The 18,261-nt window shown below is 39.7% G+C and overlaps 1 protein-coding gene across 2 annotated transcripts in view; it reads right to left on the bottom strand.

The window, feature by feature from the left end:
• UTRN (utrophin) overlaps positions 1–18,261 on the bottom strand; it is a gene marked incomplete at its 5' end in the record, with an annotated part of 369,309 nt that overhangs the window by 209,418 nt on the left and 141,630 nt on the right. For both annotated transcript variants that reach the window (XM_084284598.1, XM_084284597.1), the window contains 6 exons: positions 3,503–3,692; positions 8,971–9,125; positions 10,126–10,331; positions 13,658–13,775; positions 15,901–16,106; positions 17,850–17,934. In XM_084284598.1, coding sequence (XP_084140724.1) covers positions 3,503–3,692; positions 8,971–9,125; positions 10,126–10,331; positions 13,658–13,775; positions 15,901–16,106; positions 17,850–17,934 — 960 coding nt within the window. The remainder of the gene's footprint in view (positions 1–3,502; positions 3,693–8,970; positions 9,126–10,125; positions 10,332–13,657; positions 13,776–15,900; positions 16,107–17,849; positions 17,935–18,261) is intronic.

Raw genomic sequence — 18,261 nt, 5'->3', positions numbered from 1 at the left:
GACAGCTTCAGCGCCCATGCTTTACATGCTGGTACACCTCTTCTCAGGCACTTCCCAGCTGAGAGGATGAGTGCAGGGCACAGATTTTTCATGCAGGACAGATTTAGAAACTGTTCCCATCCAATTCTGTTAACATACCTTTTCATTCTGAAATTTATTTATTAAAAAAAATGAATCAGTATTTCAGTCTACATCAACTTGTTTTTCATGTTTTGTTCTGTCATGTCTCAGTTCTGATCCCCCCAGCACCATCACCACCATTATTTTGATGTAACTGAGTCTTCATTCAGCTCTGGTTTTAGAAATTTACAACTATTCTCCCATTCTGTCTTGCTTCTGCCTTACACCTGCTCTCCTCCATCACTACAAGTCTGTTACTTTAGCTTTCCAGCTCTAGCCTAGCATCATTAGCTGATACACTGCTAATAAACTTTTTTTTTTTTTTTTTTGAATAAACCTATGAAGCAGCACAGGTCCCAGAACACTGAAGCATTCAGAAATAAGTGTGCAGGGGCTCACAACTCTTCGTAGAAGTATCCACAGACCACACCTGCTCTATTGTTTCAGTTCTGTTTTTTTTTCCTTTCCAGCTAACATACAAGTTTGAATCATAATGAGACAAGCACAGACGATATTTGTTAAAACCAACGTGACAATAAAACAAGTTAGTTTGAACACAACAGTAGGCACAGGCTTTCACTCACATTGTCCCAGTGTTACTTCTATTTCTTAGCTCATTTTCAGCATCTTGCTTCAACTTAGGTTTTAACCTCTTTCAGATTAATTAAAAAGACTGATGCTATAACTGAGCTTCCTCCCTTTCAAAAAAAAAAAAAAAAAAAATCATTGCCTCCAGCCTCACTCAAAGCTGGGATTATTTGTGCAGTACTGTTGTAATGGAAGTCAGGAGAAGGCTTCAACAGTCCCCAGATCACCAACTCCACTATTGAGCGATGAGCTGCAGCCAAATAAGTTAGCCCTACAATGTAATGTAAGACAGTTCCAACCCCCACTGCTCCACACACACTCTAGTTTAGCAGATGATCTAATTTTGAAAATGCATGACTTATAACTGGAAAAAAAATCATATTTTGTCTGCTTTCAGTATGTATTTCACCTACAATTTATCATACTCTAAGCTCACAATGAACTTTAACTCAGTGCATAGGTCCTGGGGGCAGAGGCATCTTCACATAGAACAGAGAAAGTTACAAGTCCTGCACTCTTATAACCATTCAGAAGAAATGCTTCTTCTCATATTCAGCAAATTACGAAGAGAACAATGTTATTTTATACCCACTCAACAGGAGGAAGAACAGGAAATGATCTTTGTTTAACCAGATATTAACCTTAAGAACTTGGAAGGGAGAGGGCTTGATTTATTTATTTTATAAGGCATACCTTGCAGTAGCAAGAAGTTACAGCTTCATTTTATGTTAAGAGTTCATTTCAACAAATATTTAAAAACAGACATGTTGATTTTGGAGTGTTTACCAGTGACGTGAGGTCAATGTTTCAGTTATATTTAATGTGACATTGAAAATTACTAGAGGGAGAGAGATCACAGAATCACAGAATTTCTAGGTTGGAAGAGACCTCAAGATCATCGAGTCCAACCTCTGACCTAACGCTAACAGTCCCCACTAAACCATATCCCTAAGCTCTACATCTAAACGTCTTTTGAAGACTTCCAGGGATGGTGACTCCACCACTTCCCTGGGCAGCCTGTTCCAATGCCTCACAACCCTTTCGGTAAAGAAGTTCTTCCTAACATCCAACCTAAAACTCCCCTGGCTCAACTTAAGCCCATTCCCCCTCGTCCTGTCACCAGGCACGTGGGAGAATAGACCAACCCCCACCTCGCTACAGCCTCCTTTAAGGTATCTGTAAAGAGCAATAAGGTCGTCCCTGAGCCTCCTCTTCTCCAGGCTGAACAAGCCCAGCTCCCTCAGCCGCTCCTCGTAGGACTTGTTCTCCAGGCCCCTCACCAGCTTCGTCGCCCTTCTCTGGACCCGCTCAAGCACCTCCATGTCCTTCTTGTAGCGAGGGCCCCAAAACTGAACACAGTACTCGAGGTGCAGCCTCACCAGAGCCGAGTACAGGGGGACGATCACCTCCCTAGCCCTGCTGGCCACACTGTTAAGTTAAGATCATTTCAGAAGCCATTACGCTACAACAGTCTTTGACGTGCACTCTTCTTAACTGCCCTCGGTAGTAGAAAAAAGCTCAAAATCCTATGTAAAGCTATGGCTAGGTTGGGTATACTTCATCTGCACAGTGAACAGAAGCATACAGTCATAGACAAAGGCAGATAACATCAGCTAGGAGGATGTTGAAGAAGGGGAGGCCATGCCCAAGCACCTCCATCTGCCTTGTAACCTGCCAGTGGTCACAAACCAGGACAAGGGGCACAGATCAAGAGCTGGTTATGGACCTGCCCACACAGCAGGCAGGCTCGTCCAGCACTACTCCCCTCACATGAAACTACTCCAGCAATCTTAACCAAGCACAACAAAGGAGAGTGAACAATCTTCCATGAGCAGGGTACTTCACAGCTGTATATAGACAACAGTAAATTGCAAAATAACAGCTTTATCTTTGTGTCAGAGAGACATCTCTACAGATGAGTTCCCCAACTGACCATAATCATATAAACCTTGTTGATTGACGTCATCTTCCACAGACACAAGCCTCCACAATATACTGTTCTCTTCTTTATGAGTACAGTGAGTAGTTTTCTAGAAGATACTTTAAATTGTCTTGTTTCACTTAATTTCAATGCAGCTATGTTCAGATTAAAAGTACTACTGGTAGCAACAGCTTTTTTTTTCCCCCCTACTATGAACTGTTCAAACTCCATGAATTTACACCACATAATATACTACTCCAAACCCAGAGCATGGGATTTCATAGCTGGTCTAGCCTCCCAGTTTTGTGCATGCCAAAATATCTGTGCTAAATAAGGAAAACTAATTGAAGGAAAAAAAAAAATATATTAAAACATTCATCAGAAGAGAGATGACACACAAAAGTGTTCATATCAGGTAGACAGGATAACAGAAATTCATGCTTCACAGAAGCAGAAAATACTGCGATGCTCATTTTTCTTCCCAACACAGGCCCAAATACAACAATATTAAGAAAAGCTGTCAGGTCTCCACTTTTTATTCCTGTTTTCCCTCAATACATTGTACCCTTAATGAAGGCTGAACCCATCTCCTTTCTCTTCCTCCTACGCCTTCTCCCTCCCACACTTCCTGAATACAGTTACCATCCAAGGACATTTAAGAGCCCTGAGTGCCACAGATGTTCTCAAAATAAGCATTTCAAGCCTTAGGGAAAAAAAATCTGCTTCCTTCACACACTTGACTTCTAAGATACTGTTTTTAAAAACCTTCCAATAGGCCAGTTTCCCCTCTCCAGTAGGTGAAACTAGCTTTCCTTTATAGCACTTGCCATTAAGGAAAAGCACAAATACCAGCAATGTTATTTAGTTTCTCACCTGCATCTGCTTTCTGAGTTCCCTTACGCAGGCACTGTCCTGAGCAGTGTTCTCACGCTGGGATGCATCTGCGAGAACATTGACAGTCGTCTCTGCCTCTTGAAGCCACTTGAGGAGTCTTTCCAGATCCTTGTGCGAGGCCTGCACCATCTTCAGCTCTGTCTCCAAGAAATTTTGCCTATCAACGGCTCTGAAAACAAGACAACAGGCGTCAGATGTTCCCCCAGTATTATACACATCAAAATGAAACTACTAAAAGATAACGTGAAACTTCTCTTTATGAAGAATCTATACATCTGCAGCAGCTTGTTTTATTATTATTTATACCTCCGTTCATTTTATTTGATATGATTCTGGTCCTTATGACTATGAACAGATGTTTTGAACTTGTTTTGTATCTCACAGCACTTTGAAAGAATGCATGTGGAAGAAATGAAACTATCTCCCTTTTGAGCATTATCATCGCAGGCTTATGCTACCCCAACCAGTAGAATTTATTGCCATGCCTGAGAAGTGCAAATGCTTTTCCTCATCAACAAAAATCACACGGTGTAGAAACACTGAGGGCTTGGGGGAATTTTCTTCTATGGTGAACAGAAACACGCCCCTCAATTAGTGTCTACTGCAAGAGTTAAAGTGCTGAGGGGTGGAAAGCCAAATACCTATCTCTCTCTGCTAAAAGGCAAGACTTCTGACACTATGACTCAGAGTAATACATTACCCTCATAACGGTCAACCCCTACCGAACATGCTTAAATAAAAGACTGACCGAGGGGCGTCCAAACTTTTAACTTATCTGAAAGATAAGTTCTTCTCCAGTTCTACAAACAGATTTTTTTTTTGTTTATAAACAGGATTTTTTCAGATCTAAGGAATTTGTTCAATTTGATTATTGGTAAGCAACTTCAACAGATCCCCTAAAAAAAGATCAGATTGTATGGCTGCATAACAGAACTGTTTCACTGAAATGAAACTCAGATTGAAAACTGCAATAGTCAGCAATTTTAGAAGCTCTGATTAACAGTTTCTTGAAGCGTGACAAGCTGAATTTCACCCATTTGAGGCAGTTATTCCACAGCAACCCTTTTCCCACACTGAGGACAAAAGAAACAACTCCTACCAGCACTGTGTACAGAGATCCCTACCAGGGCTACAACCTAGCATACTTCTGCTATCTAAGCAGGAAGTTTGATTTTTATTTCCACATCAAACATCAATCATGTTGTCAGATTTCAAGGGTAAAGTGAAACATTTCAAGCAAGACAAGGTCAAAACACTCATTGTTTGATATTTTTGCATTAGGTGAAAACCTTTCTCTAGAAAAGCCCACCAAACATGGGTGTATTCTGCCTCCTCCTAGTTTCCCTAGGCTTTCTTTCCTCCTATCCACACTGTGGGGAAACAGTCCTGCTCAACATATTACAGAATCACTATGTTTAGAATCCTGAAATCCAACACTAGTTAAAATATTCTTTTTAAAGAAGCTGCAGATGTTTGGTACCATTCAGGATGAAGTTTCAAAGCAGGTACTCCAGCACATCAGAAAGCGCAGATGCAAGGAAAAGTTATTTTCCTTCAAGGGCAGTAAGAACATCTGATGCAAACTCCGTTCTACCAGGCTTATGTTCCTAAATATTAGCATAACCAACTGAATTTTCTAGACTACCTGCAGTAAGATAAGTCACATCCTCAGCGCTAGGAGCTTAGGTCTTACATCACTTTTTAACAATTGCTTTATTCAAAATGAGATTTTGTGAATCATTCCTGACTTCATTCCTCCCCAAGTCTGGCTACTAGCAAACGAGTACCGGGGCAAAAAGTCTTCATTCTCGCTTCTGAACTGAAGCTTTGCCATGCTCTGCCAACTCTTGAGGAAAAATACTAAATAGCATGCCGGGATGACCAAACATTTGATAAATATATTGCCTGGAAAAAATAATAAGCATCAGCTCAAAAATTAGAACACTCCAAAGAACTGTGAGAAAAACGTAAAGTAAAAACACTTATGAGCTCTGACTTCAAAACCCTCTCCCTCTGCAGGGATTTTCTTCCCTGGCAGGGGGGTAAGGCCAAAGGTGTCAGAACAGGAGTGACAACAGGAAGAATGGACTGATAATAAAGGTGACTTTCAAAGAAAGAGAAAAGCCTCGAAGGATGAAACACTGTAAGTGACCCAGATCTCTAAGTCTAAGTACTGATGTTCTAGATGGGAATTGAGACAACCTGAACTTTGTAGCTAATAACATTCATTGAAGAATGTCATCTTTAGTCCAAAGTTTTAATTCCTCAAACTTTCTGCTTGGTTGAAATTAAAGGGAAAAAAAAAATCCTATTATTACAGTCCCAGTGCTGTCATGATAAGTGAATTAAAGCTGAAAATCATTCCTTACACTAAATATGCATTCCAGCAGCATAAATCAATAGATTTACAATTAATGTTCTAAGATTACATGGGAGCTTTTAAAGAGGACCTACATAGCAGAAGTGAGCAACAGTTTTACAAGCAGACCCAAAATACTTTAATTTCATTCCAACAAAGGCCTCAAACGTAATATAGAAGTTGGTGGAGAATTCTATAATGCTATTAACTATTCCCCTAGCCAAAAAGATGATGCAGGTTCTCCAAGAATTCTAATATGATTAGAACAGTCTCAGAAAGACAGAGTCATTCTAAGACACAAGAATTAAATGTGAGGAAAACCTGCAGAATTCTGTACAACCGCAGCTAACTTTATTTAATTCATTGATAGTGGAGAAGGTCTACGTAAATTTTATTAGCAAAGACATGGCCAAGAAAAAAAAATAATTGTACCTGTAGCATTTAAGCTTTCATAGCACCATTTCAGGTTTCTGTTCCACCCAATTATTTCTTCAGATTTAAACTAAAAGTCTTCAATGCATGCAAGTGTATGCTCAAAAGAAAGTCAGGGAAAAACACCTGAGACAGTCTAAACATCAACTACAAGCTACTACTGAGGCAGCAGAAGTGCATAGAACTACTACGCTTTCACCCTGCAATATCAAGAACAGAAAATAAATAGCCACTGGACAGACTATTTGATTTACAAAATATTGAGCTGGGAAGCTCCAACCCCGTAACGCCGACCTTCTTCCTTCGACTTTGCATTCCATGGCTAGCCCTCCTGAGAGCACTCTCAAGGTGCTGCTCGAGACTGATTATCCCAGGTGACGCTACTAAGGACCCCCTCTGCAGCCTCCAGGTACAGGTATTGCCACAGCTGGCATTTTAAAGCAGTATGCTGTAAATACAGATCTATGCTTAAGCTCCAGGTCCAGTCCCTGTCAGTCCCAACACCTGTCACATGCAGCCATCTTCAGCGCTCAAGGCTCATCAGTATTTTTGTTTATTGCCTTTAAAGGCAAAGATAAAAACCTTCGTTCCCCTGAAAAGGTGCTTTCACTGCACATTCTCCCCTTTTAATTCTACTCTGCTCCACAGGGTTACGGTGAGCAGCTCCATGCTCTGGCTACCCACTGGCTTCCCAATTTCTCCTGGATGTTCTGCCCCTACTTAAAAAACAAAGCAGAAAAGCAGATACCCATCTCCTAAGGCTGCAGACTGCAAAAGAGTAGCCCCAGTGGTAAGAGTCGAGCTTCAGTTACACACAACAATGCAATTGCTTATTATTCCAGACTTCAATCAGATTCAAAAATAATTAGAGGCTTCCAGTTAGGAGCTCTTCTTTCTTATCACCTGGTCTGACACAGGCGGATAGTTTTATGCTAGCTCTAGCCAAAACTCTACAAAGTTTGAATTTGAATGAGACTACTATAGAGTTGTAGTCTACTGGTTCTGCTAATCCAGTCAGGAGCTGTTTCTCATCACTCTCTAATTGCATCCCTATCCCCAGATGCCTTCATGGTAGATTCAGATGAAGTTAATGGCATTTTTTGTTTGAAATATTATTCATCTACTCAGGCATAGAGAGAGGATCTGATGGTAAATATGCCGCAGACCCCAAACTTGATGCAAATGAATGGTCAGAAAGGGTCATTTCAGGAGATGACCTCACCACCATGACCTAGTTCAGCAAGTAAAAAGCCAAGGAAGCTTTGACATATGCCAAAGCCTCTCCCACCATGCACTAGAATTTTTTTTGTTTGCTTGCCTTTAAAAAAAAAAAAAAAAAAAAGTGAAAAGATGTCCACATCAGATTGAATAATTATGAAATGTTTTAGTCTCTTGAAAATCTTATCTTAGACATCAAAACATGTAGAGATTAATAAATTTTTATTCTCTCTCAAATGATCACACAGAATGAGCCATATAAACTTTTGTCTGTACTAAATTTTATCTCTCTATGGAAATAACCAGGAAACTCATATAAAACTTGTGACATCAAAAGCAGAAAACTACAAAAATACCATTGTCCTCCAAGGGAGGATAACAAAACATTCTACTCTGCTTCCTTAATTACCTGTGAATCCTACTGCTTGCCACTATAAAGTTCTCCTCCCCTCACTCCCCAGGATATATTATCAACTACAGAGGCTTTATTACCTAGGACTTGTTCACCTAATTGACATGTCATTACAAAGGCAGTTTCCCCTTCTGCATGCACATATATACAAGCATATGTATAGACTCTGGTTGTCATTTACCCTACTCCCATATACATAGGATCAATTCTCTCCTGTTCCTCTAACCACAAGGCATGTTGTCCTTTAAAGCTGCTGGCATTGAATCACATATTAGCCTAATATTAATTGTCTAAAAATGTTTGTTAAAAAGATTTTTTTGCAGTAAGTAGATTACCTTGCACACACACACAAAAAAAAAAAAAAAACGCATAGGAAAATAAATAGGACCACATTTTCAGAAAAAGACCTGGAATACTTCTTTGCAAATATGTCTTAATAGAGAATGAATAAGAAGAAGCAAGTTTCAAGTAAGTCTCAGTTCCTATAGTTAAATGCTTTCTAGATGGGAGTGTCAGGTGCATTGCACTCAGAAAACCAAAGCACAGCCCTGTTCGCAAAAAGTTTGTTAGATGAAGCATGGCCTACAATGAACATTGGGTGGAAGCATTAGAAGGTGGAGCTGAATACTTACTGCCTTATGAAAAGAAAGCACAGGAACAAACTACAAATACATAGCGTATAACAGCATCAAAGAACAGGAAGAATTGCTCAAAGACCTTCAGAGAAAAGTAGCCAAAGGCAAACCTGAGGCCAAACATAAGAAAATATAACCCCTCCCACCCCACCACCCCCTTTTCTTTAACAGGGAATTAGAAGTCATACAGAAGCCTTCCGTGGTAAACTATGGTAAACCATTTCCATCTTCAAAATTCAGCTTCACTACTGTTGATTAAATAACCATAGTAGTGTGAAGTGCTGCTGTAAAGTTAAGTGTACATAGAAGAGACTGCAATACATGTAAGTGATACACATACAATACAAATTTAAGACAAACAGCAACAAATACAGCGACACCTTGCAATTACCTTTGGTTCAGATTAACCCAGCAATTGTTCATTTGGTCAGTGGTTTCCTTCACCCTCCTCGTGTCATCATCACGATACTCTCGAAGAAGTTTATTTGAAAGATCATTGAATGCAGCTACCGTGATATCGCCTCTATGCAAGTCCTGTATTAACAGCTAAAAAGCAATTCCAGAATGAGACATCAAGCAAAACTGAAATCAGATTGTTTTTCATATTATTCATTTTATCATTACAAAATCCTGTTTTTTTTTGCCTTTTTTTAAACAACAAATGTACCCTTTTTTCTAGAATAAAGTTCCTTTTAAAAAGAAAATCTATTAGATAAGTGTCAATGATGAGTGTCACTGATAATGAACCAAAACACAAATAAATGAGAAAAAATGGTATTTGTTAGAACCATAAAAGGATAGAAAACCCCTCCCTACATTGTCCCTTCATGAATGCATCTACGCATACACACATTTTAGAAATCTAGTAAAGTCTGTTCCAAGTAGTGTACTGATAAGAGCCCTCTCCTCAATGATTTGTCTCTTTAGTTCTCATCCTAAGCCACCTACAGCCTGTCTTTTTTTCAGACAGCCACCAGGACAAAGGACATCAGAGTTATTGATTTATCACAGCAGGTTTGCTGTGATATGAAAAGCAGCAAAGATTGCATGGGATTCAGGTAGGGAAGAAAAAAAAAAAAAGAGTTGAATATGCTCAGCACCCATCAGAAGTGAAATTCAGAATAATTTTAAATGAATTGGTCCATTCTTGGATTTATTAAACTATTGTTAATGGGTTTCTATGGAATAATACATGCTACATTTTGTGGTTGTATAATTAAACTTCCACCAATGTGAAAAATCATTTATTTGATGCTATACTGTACTCATTTCAACTAGACTTATAAAAAGACACCCATGCATACATGCCACCTGTTCCCCTCCCAGAAAGCAGTTCTCAGGAAGTCTGATTAAAAAAAGAAACACAGAAACAATTTAGAACATATCATGCTCAAAAAGACAGAACTGCCACATCAGTCTTACAACTAAATTTGACATTCAGTCATCAAATGAATCCAACAGCATAGGATTTGGTCTATTCACATAGAATTAGGAGTCTGATGGGGGCAGAGAGGGGAAGAAAAAAACACCTGTAGGATGGCCTTACCTTGTTATCTGCAATCTGTTTGGCAAGCACCTCTTTCGGGGCCTGCATGAGCATACGCAGACGGATCTCACACTGCTCCATGAGATGCTCCATTTCTTTCCTCTGCTCATCCCACTGGATGCTGTCCGTCAGCATGTACTTCAGCTGCTGCTGCCGCACCTCCACGCCATGCTGGGTATTGTCCCACTGGTTCTTTACCTTCTCCACTGCAGGCAACAACACAGAAAATCAAAAACTTGGGGCAACCAACTGAGTAGCCATAACTACTCTCAGGACAAAAGGACTCTAGTTCTCAGGACAAAAGGCAGTAACGTAACTCATTTTCAAGTACAGTCCTTTCAACATGCTGTATTTTAGTTCCTCACGTAATATGCACATTCACACAAGCAAACAGAAAATGCAGGTGTTTGTCTCCCTCTTGTTTAAGCAGTTAAGTATAAAAGCAACAACTACTATTTCTGGAAGACTTCAAAGACATTACATTTTACAAACACAGCATGGGAAGCAGTTCTGCTGAGCTGCAGAGATGCCACCAGCAGGGCCCCAAGGGAGCACCAGGGCAGAGGGAGGGCTGTGCCAGCAAGTCACCCTCGTGCACTCACAACTCCAACCAGTACAAACAAACAAATCTTGTTTAGATCTGGGCAGCTTATACAAAGTGAACTAAGCTTTACTGACCAGCGTGCTTGTTGGATGTAGTCTACTGGCCCCTGCACTACAGCACAGTGGCTAATGTAGGAACTCTCCAGTAACAACCTACTTAAGCACTTTCATTCCACCACAGGTTTTTACAGGCTTATGTAGATTACACAACAGAGAAGTTATTGATCACACCCCATTTCCTTCAAGTATCACGTTCCTGTCTCAATGAACAGAGTTACATTAGACAATCAATAAATAAGCTTTAACCTTCAATAAACAAAGCGTGAAAAAGAAAACATGATGAAAGCCTAGAACAAAAAGAAATAGTGTCAGGGAAAGCAGGAAGTCCAACTGACAGAAAGAAATGAACATCATCTTATTTTTTTTCTTAATACCTAGAGACCAATAAAAAAAAATTGTATCACTTGAGAGTCTACAGAGGTGGACCTAGGTCTTCCCTATTACCTGACGTGACAGTTAGTAGCAATGTGTTGTACCATCTGAACTAGAGTAAAAAAAAACAAATGTAAAGAAAGCAAACAGAAGAAAGCCAGCTTGGAGTTTTTCGGTTGGGAACATTTGTATTCTCAGCAGCCACTGGTAGGCAATACACAATGTATCAAATGTAATTATCCTACCAGTAAGTACGTCATTTTACTTTATTAGAAAACATACATAGTTGATACTCAGGTCACTTTATTCCTCCATGAAGCAAAAATGCCAAAGACTGTGTAAACCACTTAAGAGAACTGACCTTTATATTTTTTTAGATTTATTTTTTTTTTACTTTAAACTTTTTACAAACATCCAAGGTCATTAGAGCTGCCTGAGAAGATGTCTTTAAGAAATACATTCAACAATATTCCGTTTATCCTCACAGAGCTCTTAGACTGTGGTCATGAAGCCCCTTTGTCAAAGTGACTATAATTTTCAAGAATGATGTGAACTGAATGGTGAACTGAATGAGAACTCAGAAGAAAGCCTCAGTACCCCTACAGCAAATAAATACATACAGACATGCATACACACATTTTTTTTTAATTAAATTTGTTACTGCGTTGGATAAAGAGTATGTTCAAAGCAAACACTCAGCTGCTGGGAAAGATCTCTGATTTCACCAAAACAGCAAAAGCAAAAACAGCAGGAGTGAAAAAAGGGTATAACAATGCGTGCTGGCTGATGAACTGTATAGAAAAGTCTCCTAAGCATTTAGGCTGTCCCCCACAAAGCTGGAAGGAAAAATATCCCTGAAAAACAACTGTCTACAATAGCAACTTGAAGTGGGTACACATTTGATAGTTCTACCATGTTATTATTAGAGAATAAATATTTCTTGATGTGTTACAGATTTTTGCTGGTTTTGATGTATAGACAGGTTAACCTCACTCTCTCTGCCTGAATTTAAACTCTTAACCACTTAGAGTTCCTAATGAAATTATCTGCTGTTGACATATTTCCCTTCTCTTCATTCTCCACCAAAACAGGACAGAAACTGAAATTCTTCATAGCCTTAAGGATCTGCCTGTGGCTTCAAAGTGTGAAACAATTCCTGATTAGATGTTACTTTTAATACCCCATGACTATGCAGTTACTGGGAAGGAAGTTCCAGAGAAGGAAACTTTTCTATGTCTGTGCTCCTAGATATTAGAGTAGTTAGGCTTCATCCAATGACACATAGCAGATTCACAGGAGTTTATAGAATTTGTATATTCCCCTCAGCATTTAAATAAGGTGCATAAAACAATCCCAATCTTCACTTTTCTTCAGAGTGAAGCAAACTGCTACTAAGCTCTTGTAACAAAATCACCGTTTGCAAGCATAAAGAAACCTTCAGTCCTTAAGTGTTTCATAACAGGTAACAAAATCTTCACATACATCTGGAGTAGCTATTGGAAGCTTCGTTCATGGCAGTATACACAGCTTCTCTGCTTCCAGCTTGGATGTCCATGACTATCAGGGAGCACAATGTAAGTTTTTAAAATACAGTCACTTTATTCTTCATTCACCTTTCGTGAAGAACCAAGAATGTTTCGCAACTGACCAGATCTCTCCTTGTTGATTGACTCCACTGGATTACAACAGCTGCTATTCTCCCCTGAGTTTCCACCTGAAACTATGTTGGCTTTGTGAGCCCAGTATTATCTTCAGCAAGCTCTATGGACACCAAAGAAATTCATGTAAATGTAGCAAAGAAAAATTACTTTGCAGAAAAAAAAAAGAAGATGGGGAAATACATATTTCCATTGTTCCATAGATTCTCTTTTCCTCTGTGATATTTCCTGCTGCATGAATTCTCTAATCTTAGCAACTGGCAACGCCTTAGGAGTTCCAAGAATATGCTGTCCCTTGGTTTCTAATTGTGTCAGTTATGTTTTCCTTCTGTTAAGTACCAGTAAAAGAAATTTTCACGGTATGTTTTTTTTTTAAAGTATGTATCAGTGACTTAAAAGCTCTACTGACGCTCAGCCCAACGTTAGTCTCTTAAGACAACATATGCATGCTTTGTACTAACTGTCTAGTGTATCATAGTGCAGTAAAAATAAACACATTATTATCTCCTTTATATGAGGAAATAAAAAATCCTTATCCCTGGATCTGTCTGTCAAGTAACCCAAGTTTTTCATAAGTTATTTTCAAATCCCAGCAAACATATCTACACTTATACCTCAAAAAAAAAAAAAAAATGCTAGTCAAGAAAAAAGTAGCCATCCTTCCTCCAAGAATTTTCAGTAGACTGTTATATTGAAGCTATTTAATATCTAAGTTTTCAGGTGTTTTACAGAAGACAACTTCAACTAGGATCAAAATCAAAAGCTTAGTAGAAAGATATGAAGATTATTTTACTGTCACAGAAACACTGTATTTGCAAACACAGAACGGAGGAACTTACGTTTTTCTGTGATCACTGTCCTGATGTCTGAACTGGAAGTTTTATTTTTCAAATTTTGAGCCAATGTAAAAACAGAATCAAGCTGAGGGTGCCGCTGGTCCAAATCCGCTTTTGTTATCTGTTGAGAATTAGGATACAATTTTTTTTTAATTTTTTTTTAGGTACAAAAAGCAGAACGTAGTTAACAATGTCTGTATTATTTATACATAAAACAAAACACGTACATCTCCAGAGACAGACGGCTATACCATCACTACTACAACCCTTGATCTGTTAGAGTATTATAGCACTGCTTTAAAGGGCAAAAGTATTCTGACTTAAAACTGAAAATTCTGATGTAAAGGCTAACCTGTACAAACCACACAGATAACCGAAGTCATTGCAAAGTATGGCTTCACCTCAAATACTGTGTGAAGTTTTGGGCAACCCAATATAAGAAAGACAAAGTTATTAGAGTGTCCAAAGAAGAGATATGAAGATGATGAAGGGTCTAAAGAGCAAGATGTGTGAGGAGCAGCTAAGGTCCCTTGGTTTGTTCAGCCCAGAGCAGAGTAGGCTGAGGGGAGGCCTCCTGGCAGCTTGCAGCTCCCTCATGAGGGGAGCGGAGGGGCAGGCACTGAGCTCTGCTCTCTGAGGACAGTGACAGGACCTGAGGGAATGGCATGGAGCTGGGAGGTTCAGGGAGATATCATTAAAAGGATCACGTCTCAGTGAAGAACAGGCACTGGAACAGGCTCCCCAGGGAACTGGTCGTAGCACTGTACATGCCAGAGTTCAAGAAGTGTTTGGACAATGCTCTCAGACATAGGGTCTGGTTTTTGAGTGGTTCTGTGTGGAGCCAGGAGTTGGACTCGATGATTGTTGTAGGTCCCTTCCAACTCAGGATATTCTATGATTCTACCCGCTTTTCACTCCCCCACTTATTATCATCTTACCAAGCTCTGATCTTTTATATATGCACACCATACAGACACACACATTTACAGGGAGAGGGTAAAGGCAGTGGAGGGACTTGTCCTTATGGGGAACTTCAACTTGCCAGACATCAACTGGGATTACCACACGGCCAACATGAGCAGATCCAGGAGATTCCTAAAGCACCTCAATGATAACTTCTTGGTGCAGGTGCTAAGGGAGCCAACTAGGAAAGGTGCCCTCCTAGATCTGTTGCTGGAGAACAGAGAGGGTCTTGTGGGGGACATGGCAATTGGTGGCTGTCTTGGTCATAGCGACCACGAAGCGGTTGAGTTTAAAATTTTTGGTGACAGAAGGAAAACTGCCACCGAGACTTCAGCCTTGGGTATGGGGAGAGCAGACTTCAGGCTGCTCAGGGAACAAGTTAGCAAGGACCCCTGGGAAACTGCTTTTGAAGGCATTGGTGTCCATCAGTGCTGGTCAGTCTTTAAGCACTGCCTCCTAAAAGCACAGGCAATTCCAAAATATCGCAAGTCAAGCAGGCTACGAAGACGGTAAAGGGCCTAGAGGGAAAGACATATGAGGAGTGGCTGAGGTCACTTGGCCTGTTCAGCCTGGAAAAAAGGAGGCTGAGGGGAGACCTCATCGCGGTCTAAGGCTTCCTCATGACGGGGAGTGGAGGAGCAGGCGCCAACCTATTCTCTTTAGTGACCAGTGATAGGACCCAAGGGAATGGTGGCAAGCTGGGACAGGGGAGGATCAGGCTGGATATCAGGAAAAGGTTCCTCACTGAGAGGGTTGTTGTACACTGGAACAGGCTCCTTGGGGACGTAGTCATGGTACCAAGCCTGTCAGAATTCAAGAAGTTTTTGCACTGTGCTCTTCGTCATATGGTCTGAATTTTCGGGTAGACCTGTGTGGAGCCAGGAGTTTCACTTGATGATCCTTATGTGTCCCTTCCAACTTGGGATATTCTATGATCATGTTATTTTATGAAATTACAAATTACACTGCATGCCCACAGGAAGTTGTAGTTATCCAAACATTCCTAAAAAGATGCCATTTGTAGGAGTTCTTCAAAAAAATAGTAGTGCTGTCTACCTCACATCTTGCTCACAAAGGCAGGCAAGGAATAAACAGAAAATGGTAGAGAGTAGAGTGTAATATCAACAGATTTTAAAGTGTAATTTGCAGGTTAAGCATTTACTGCAGTGTTGTTGTTTTTTGGTTTGTTTTGTTTTTTAAAAAGAAACAACAAAAAAAAACATTATTAGCCTGTACATTCAGTAAAGAAATTGCAACTGTCTAGTCTTCACTAAAACACGTACTTTCATTCGTGCAATAGTCCGGTTGATCTCTTCAGCATTTCCCACAGTGACTATGTTTGACTTGAGCATCTGGTCAATCAATACCAACCAGTCAGCCAGCTCTGTCGTAGTTTTATCCAGATCAGCAGGTGCAGAAAGTTCCAAAGCCTGCTGAGTCTGAACAGGAATTTCCATTGAAGATGATAATAGCACCACCTTTTGGACATCTGAAACAGAGTATGGGGTTTTTGTTAATGAAAAAAGATCACGGCCACAAGCACAATTTCAGGATTTTTTTTTTTTGGTAGTTTCTATGAATATGTAACAGCATCTACAAAAAAAATACATAGCAAAATTTGTATTTGAGGCTTTCTAACCACAAGAAACTAAGTTACCACAATGTTATTTGTTTTTTGTGAAGTTACAATTTCATTGCATACCAAGAGTCACTCGAATGAGTCACTCACAACACAAATGAGGAAAAAACTTGCAGAAGCAAAACAGCATTAATTCTAACAGAGTGAAGCTAAATCCTCTTTGGCGTGAATAGGAACTGATGCCTATTAAGCATACAAAGTTATTTGTCTAAAATTGTCTTCCTCCCTTTTTTATTATGTGGCAGAAAGGTTTTCCCATTCTTGACTCAGAGCTCACTTAAGCACAAATATGTCAAGTTACTACAATAAATGCTCCATGGACTCAGCAATACACAGCTGTTCTAAAAAGGGGACGGATGCCCACTAGCTGAGCCCCACCCTTTCTATCTGTTCAACTTGACACTATGAAGAAGCAAGGAGAAATAAGCTCCAACAAAACACCAAGTCAAACTAAGGTGGAGCATAAATATCATAGAATCATAGAATCATAGAATATCCTGAGTTGGAAGGGACCCTTAAGGATCATCAAGTCCAACTCTTGACACCGCACAGGTCTACCCAAAAGTTCAGACCATGTGACTAAGTGCATAGTCCAATCTCTTCTTAAATTCAGACAGGCTCGGTGCAGTGACCACTTCCCTGGGGAGCCTGTTCCAGTGTGCAACCACCCTCTCTGTGAAGAACCCCCTCCTGACGTCAAGCCTAAATATTACACACTTGCCTCAATCAAAGAAAGACAGAAGCTTTATTTAAGAAATAGCCTGCATGAAAGGGAAACAAGCTGAATCAGAGTCTTGAAAGGCTTAAATAAAAGGTGTTTGTCCTCCTTGAACTTGTTTTGGTGCTGCTGAATTTTATATATATATATACACACACACAGATAATTTACTGAAGTTCAGGAGTTTTTTTTTCAGGCAAGGACTGTCTTTTTACCTGATTTTCTAAAATGAAGACCTGGGCATCTTGTTTACACCGTATCTGCTGATCTGCCTCCAATAACTTTTGAAAAGATTGCCAGTATCAGTGTCCAATACAAGAACACATTTTCTGACAGCTTCCCTTATGGGGTTTAGGAAAATAACTAGCTAGTAGATGAGAACAGACCTACCTGTGCCCATTCTGAGACAAAAGGTGCAGAATTACATTTATAGAACTGCAGAGAGTCTGCACACGGGAGATACTACAGAATTACATAGATGTAGAGAAAGTTTTTATAGGGTCTCAGTTACTAAAAGGCATGACCACAGTGTACAAATCCACTGGAAAATGATCTGTCAGAAACAGAGATGATTTGGCTTTTTTCCTTTATGTAGTACCCTGGCTCCTCATCTAAGTTTTACTAACCCATTTTTTCAATACATTTAGGGGAATGACAAAGAACACCCCCAAAACCTGAGTGACTTTTTTACTGCCCAGATCTTCCCTCTCTCTCCTAGTAACATGAAGGTAGGCCCAAGCAATGGATAACATTGCTTATTTCCACCTAAATTCACAGGGATGGTTTTCCTTTTTAGATTATTGTTAAAGAGGAAACAAACAAAAAAAAATCACCCGAGGATTAAACTCAATACAACAGAAGGACTGGTCACTCACCAGAAGGCTTTGTCTGTGAAACAAGATGAGTCTGCCCAACAAATGCCTTCAGTTCTCTCAGTCTGTCAGGCACGTCTCTGAACACCTACAGCCCAGCAGAGAGGAACAAAAACAGTAAGACAAATCTATATTAATAACAAAAAATTGTGTACTAGAACACACAAGATGTTCTGTATCACATTTGCTACAACAGCATGTTTCATATTTCAATGAAGTTTTTCAGAGTATAATTTTAAAGAAATAAAAATGCCAAGAGGTACTCAGGGTGTTTGTTATTCCAAAGTCTTCCAGTGCCTTACCTAAACCTTGGAGAAATAAATCAAGTGTTTTTAGATAGACTGTTTGCATGGATTTTACTGCCTAGCTAACAAAGCTATGACTCATTATTTGAGTACACTTCAAACGAATTATG

Source organism: Netta rufina, assembly GCF_964035555.1.
Source record: "Netta rufina genome assembly, chromosome: 3".
NCBI classification, from domain to species: domain Eukaryota; kingdom Metazoa; phylum Chordata; class Aves; order Anseriformes; family Anatidae; genus Netta; species Netta rufina.
Note: the sequence above shows the minus strand (reverse complement) of the source record. Positions and strands in the feature narration are given on the sequence as shown.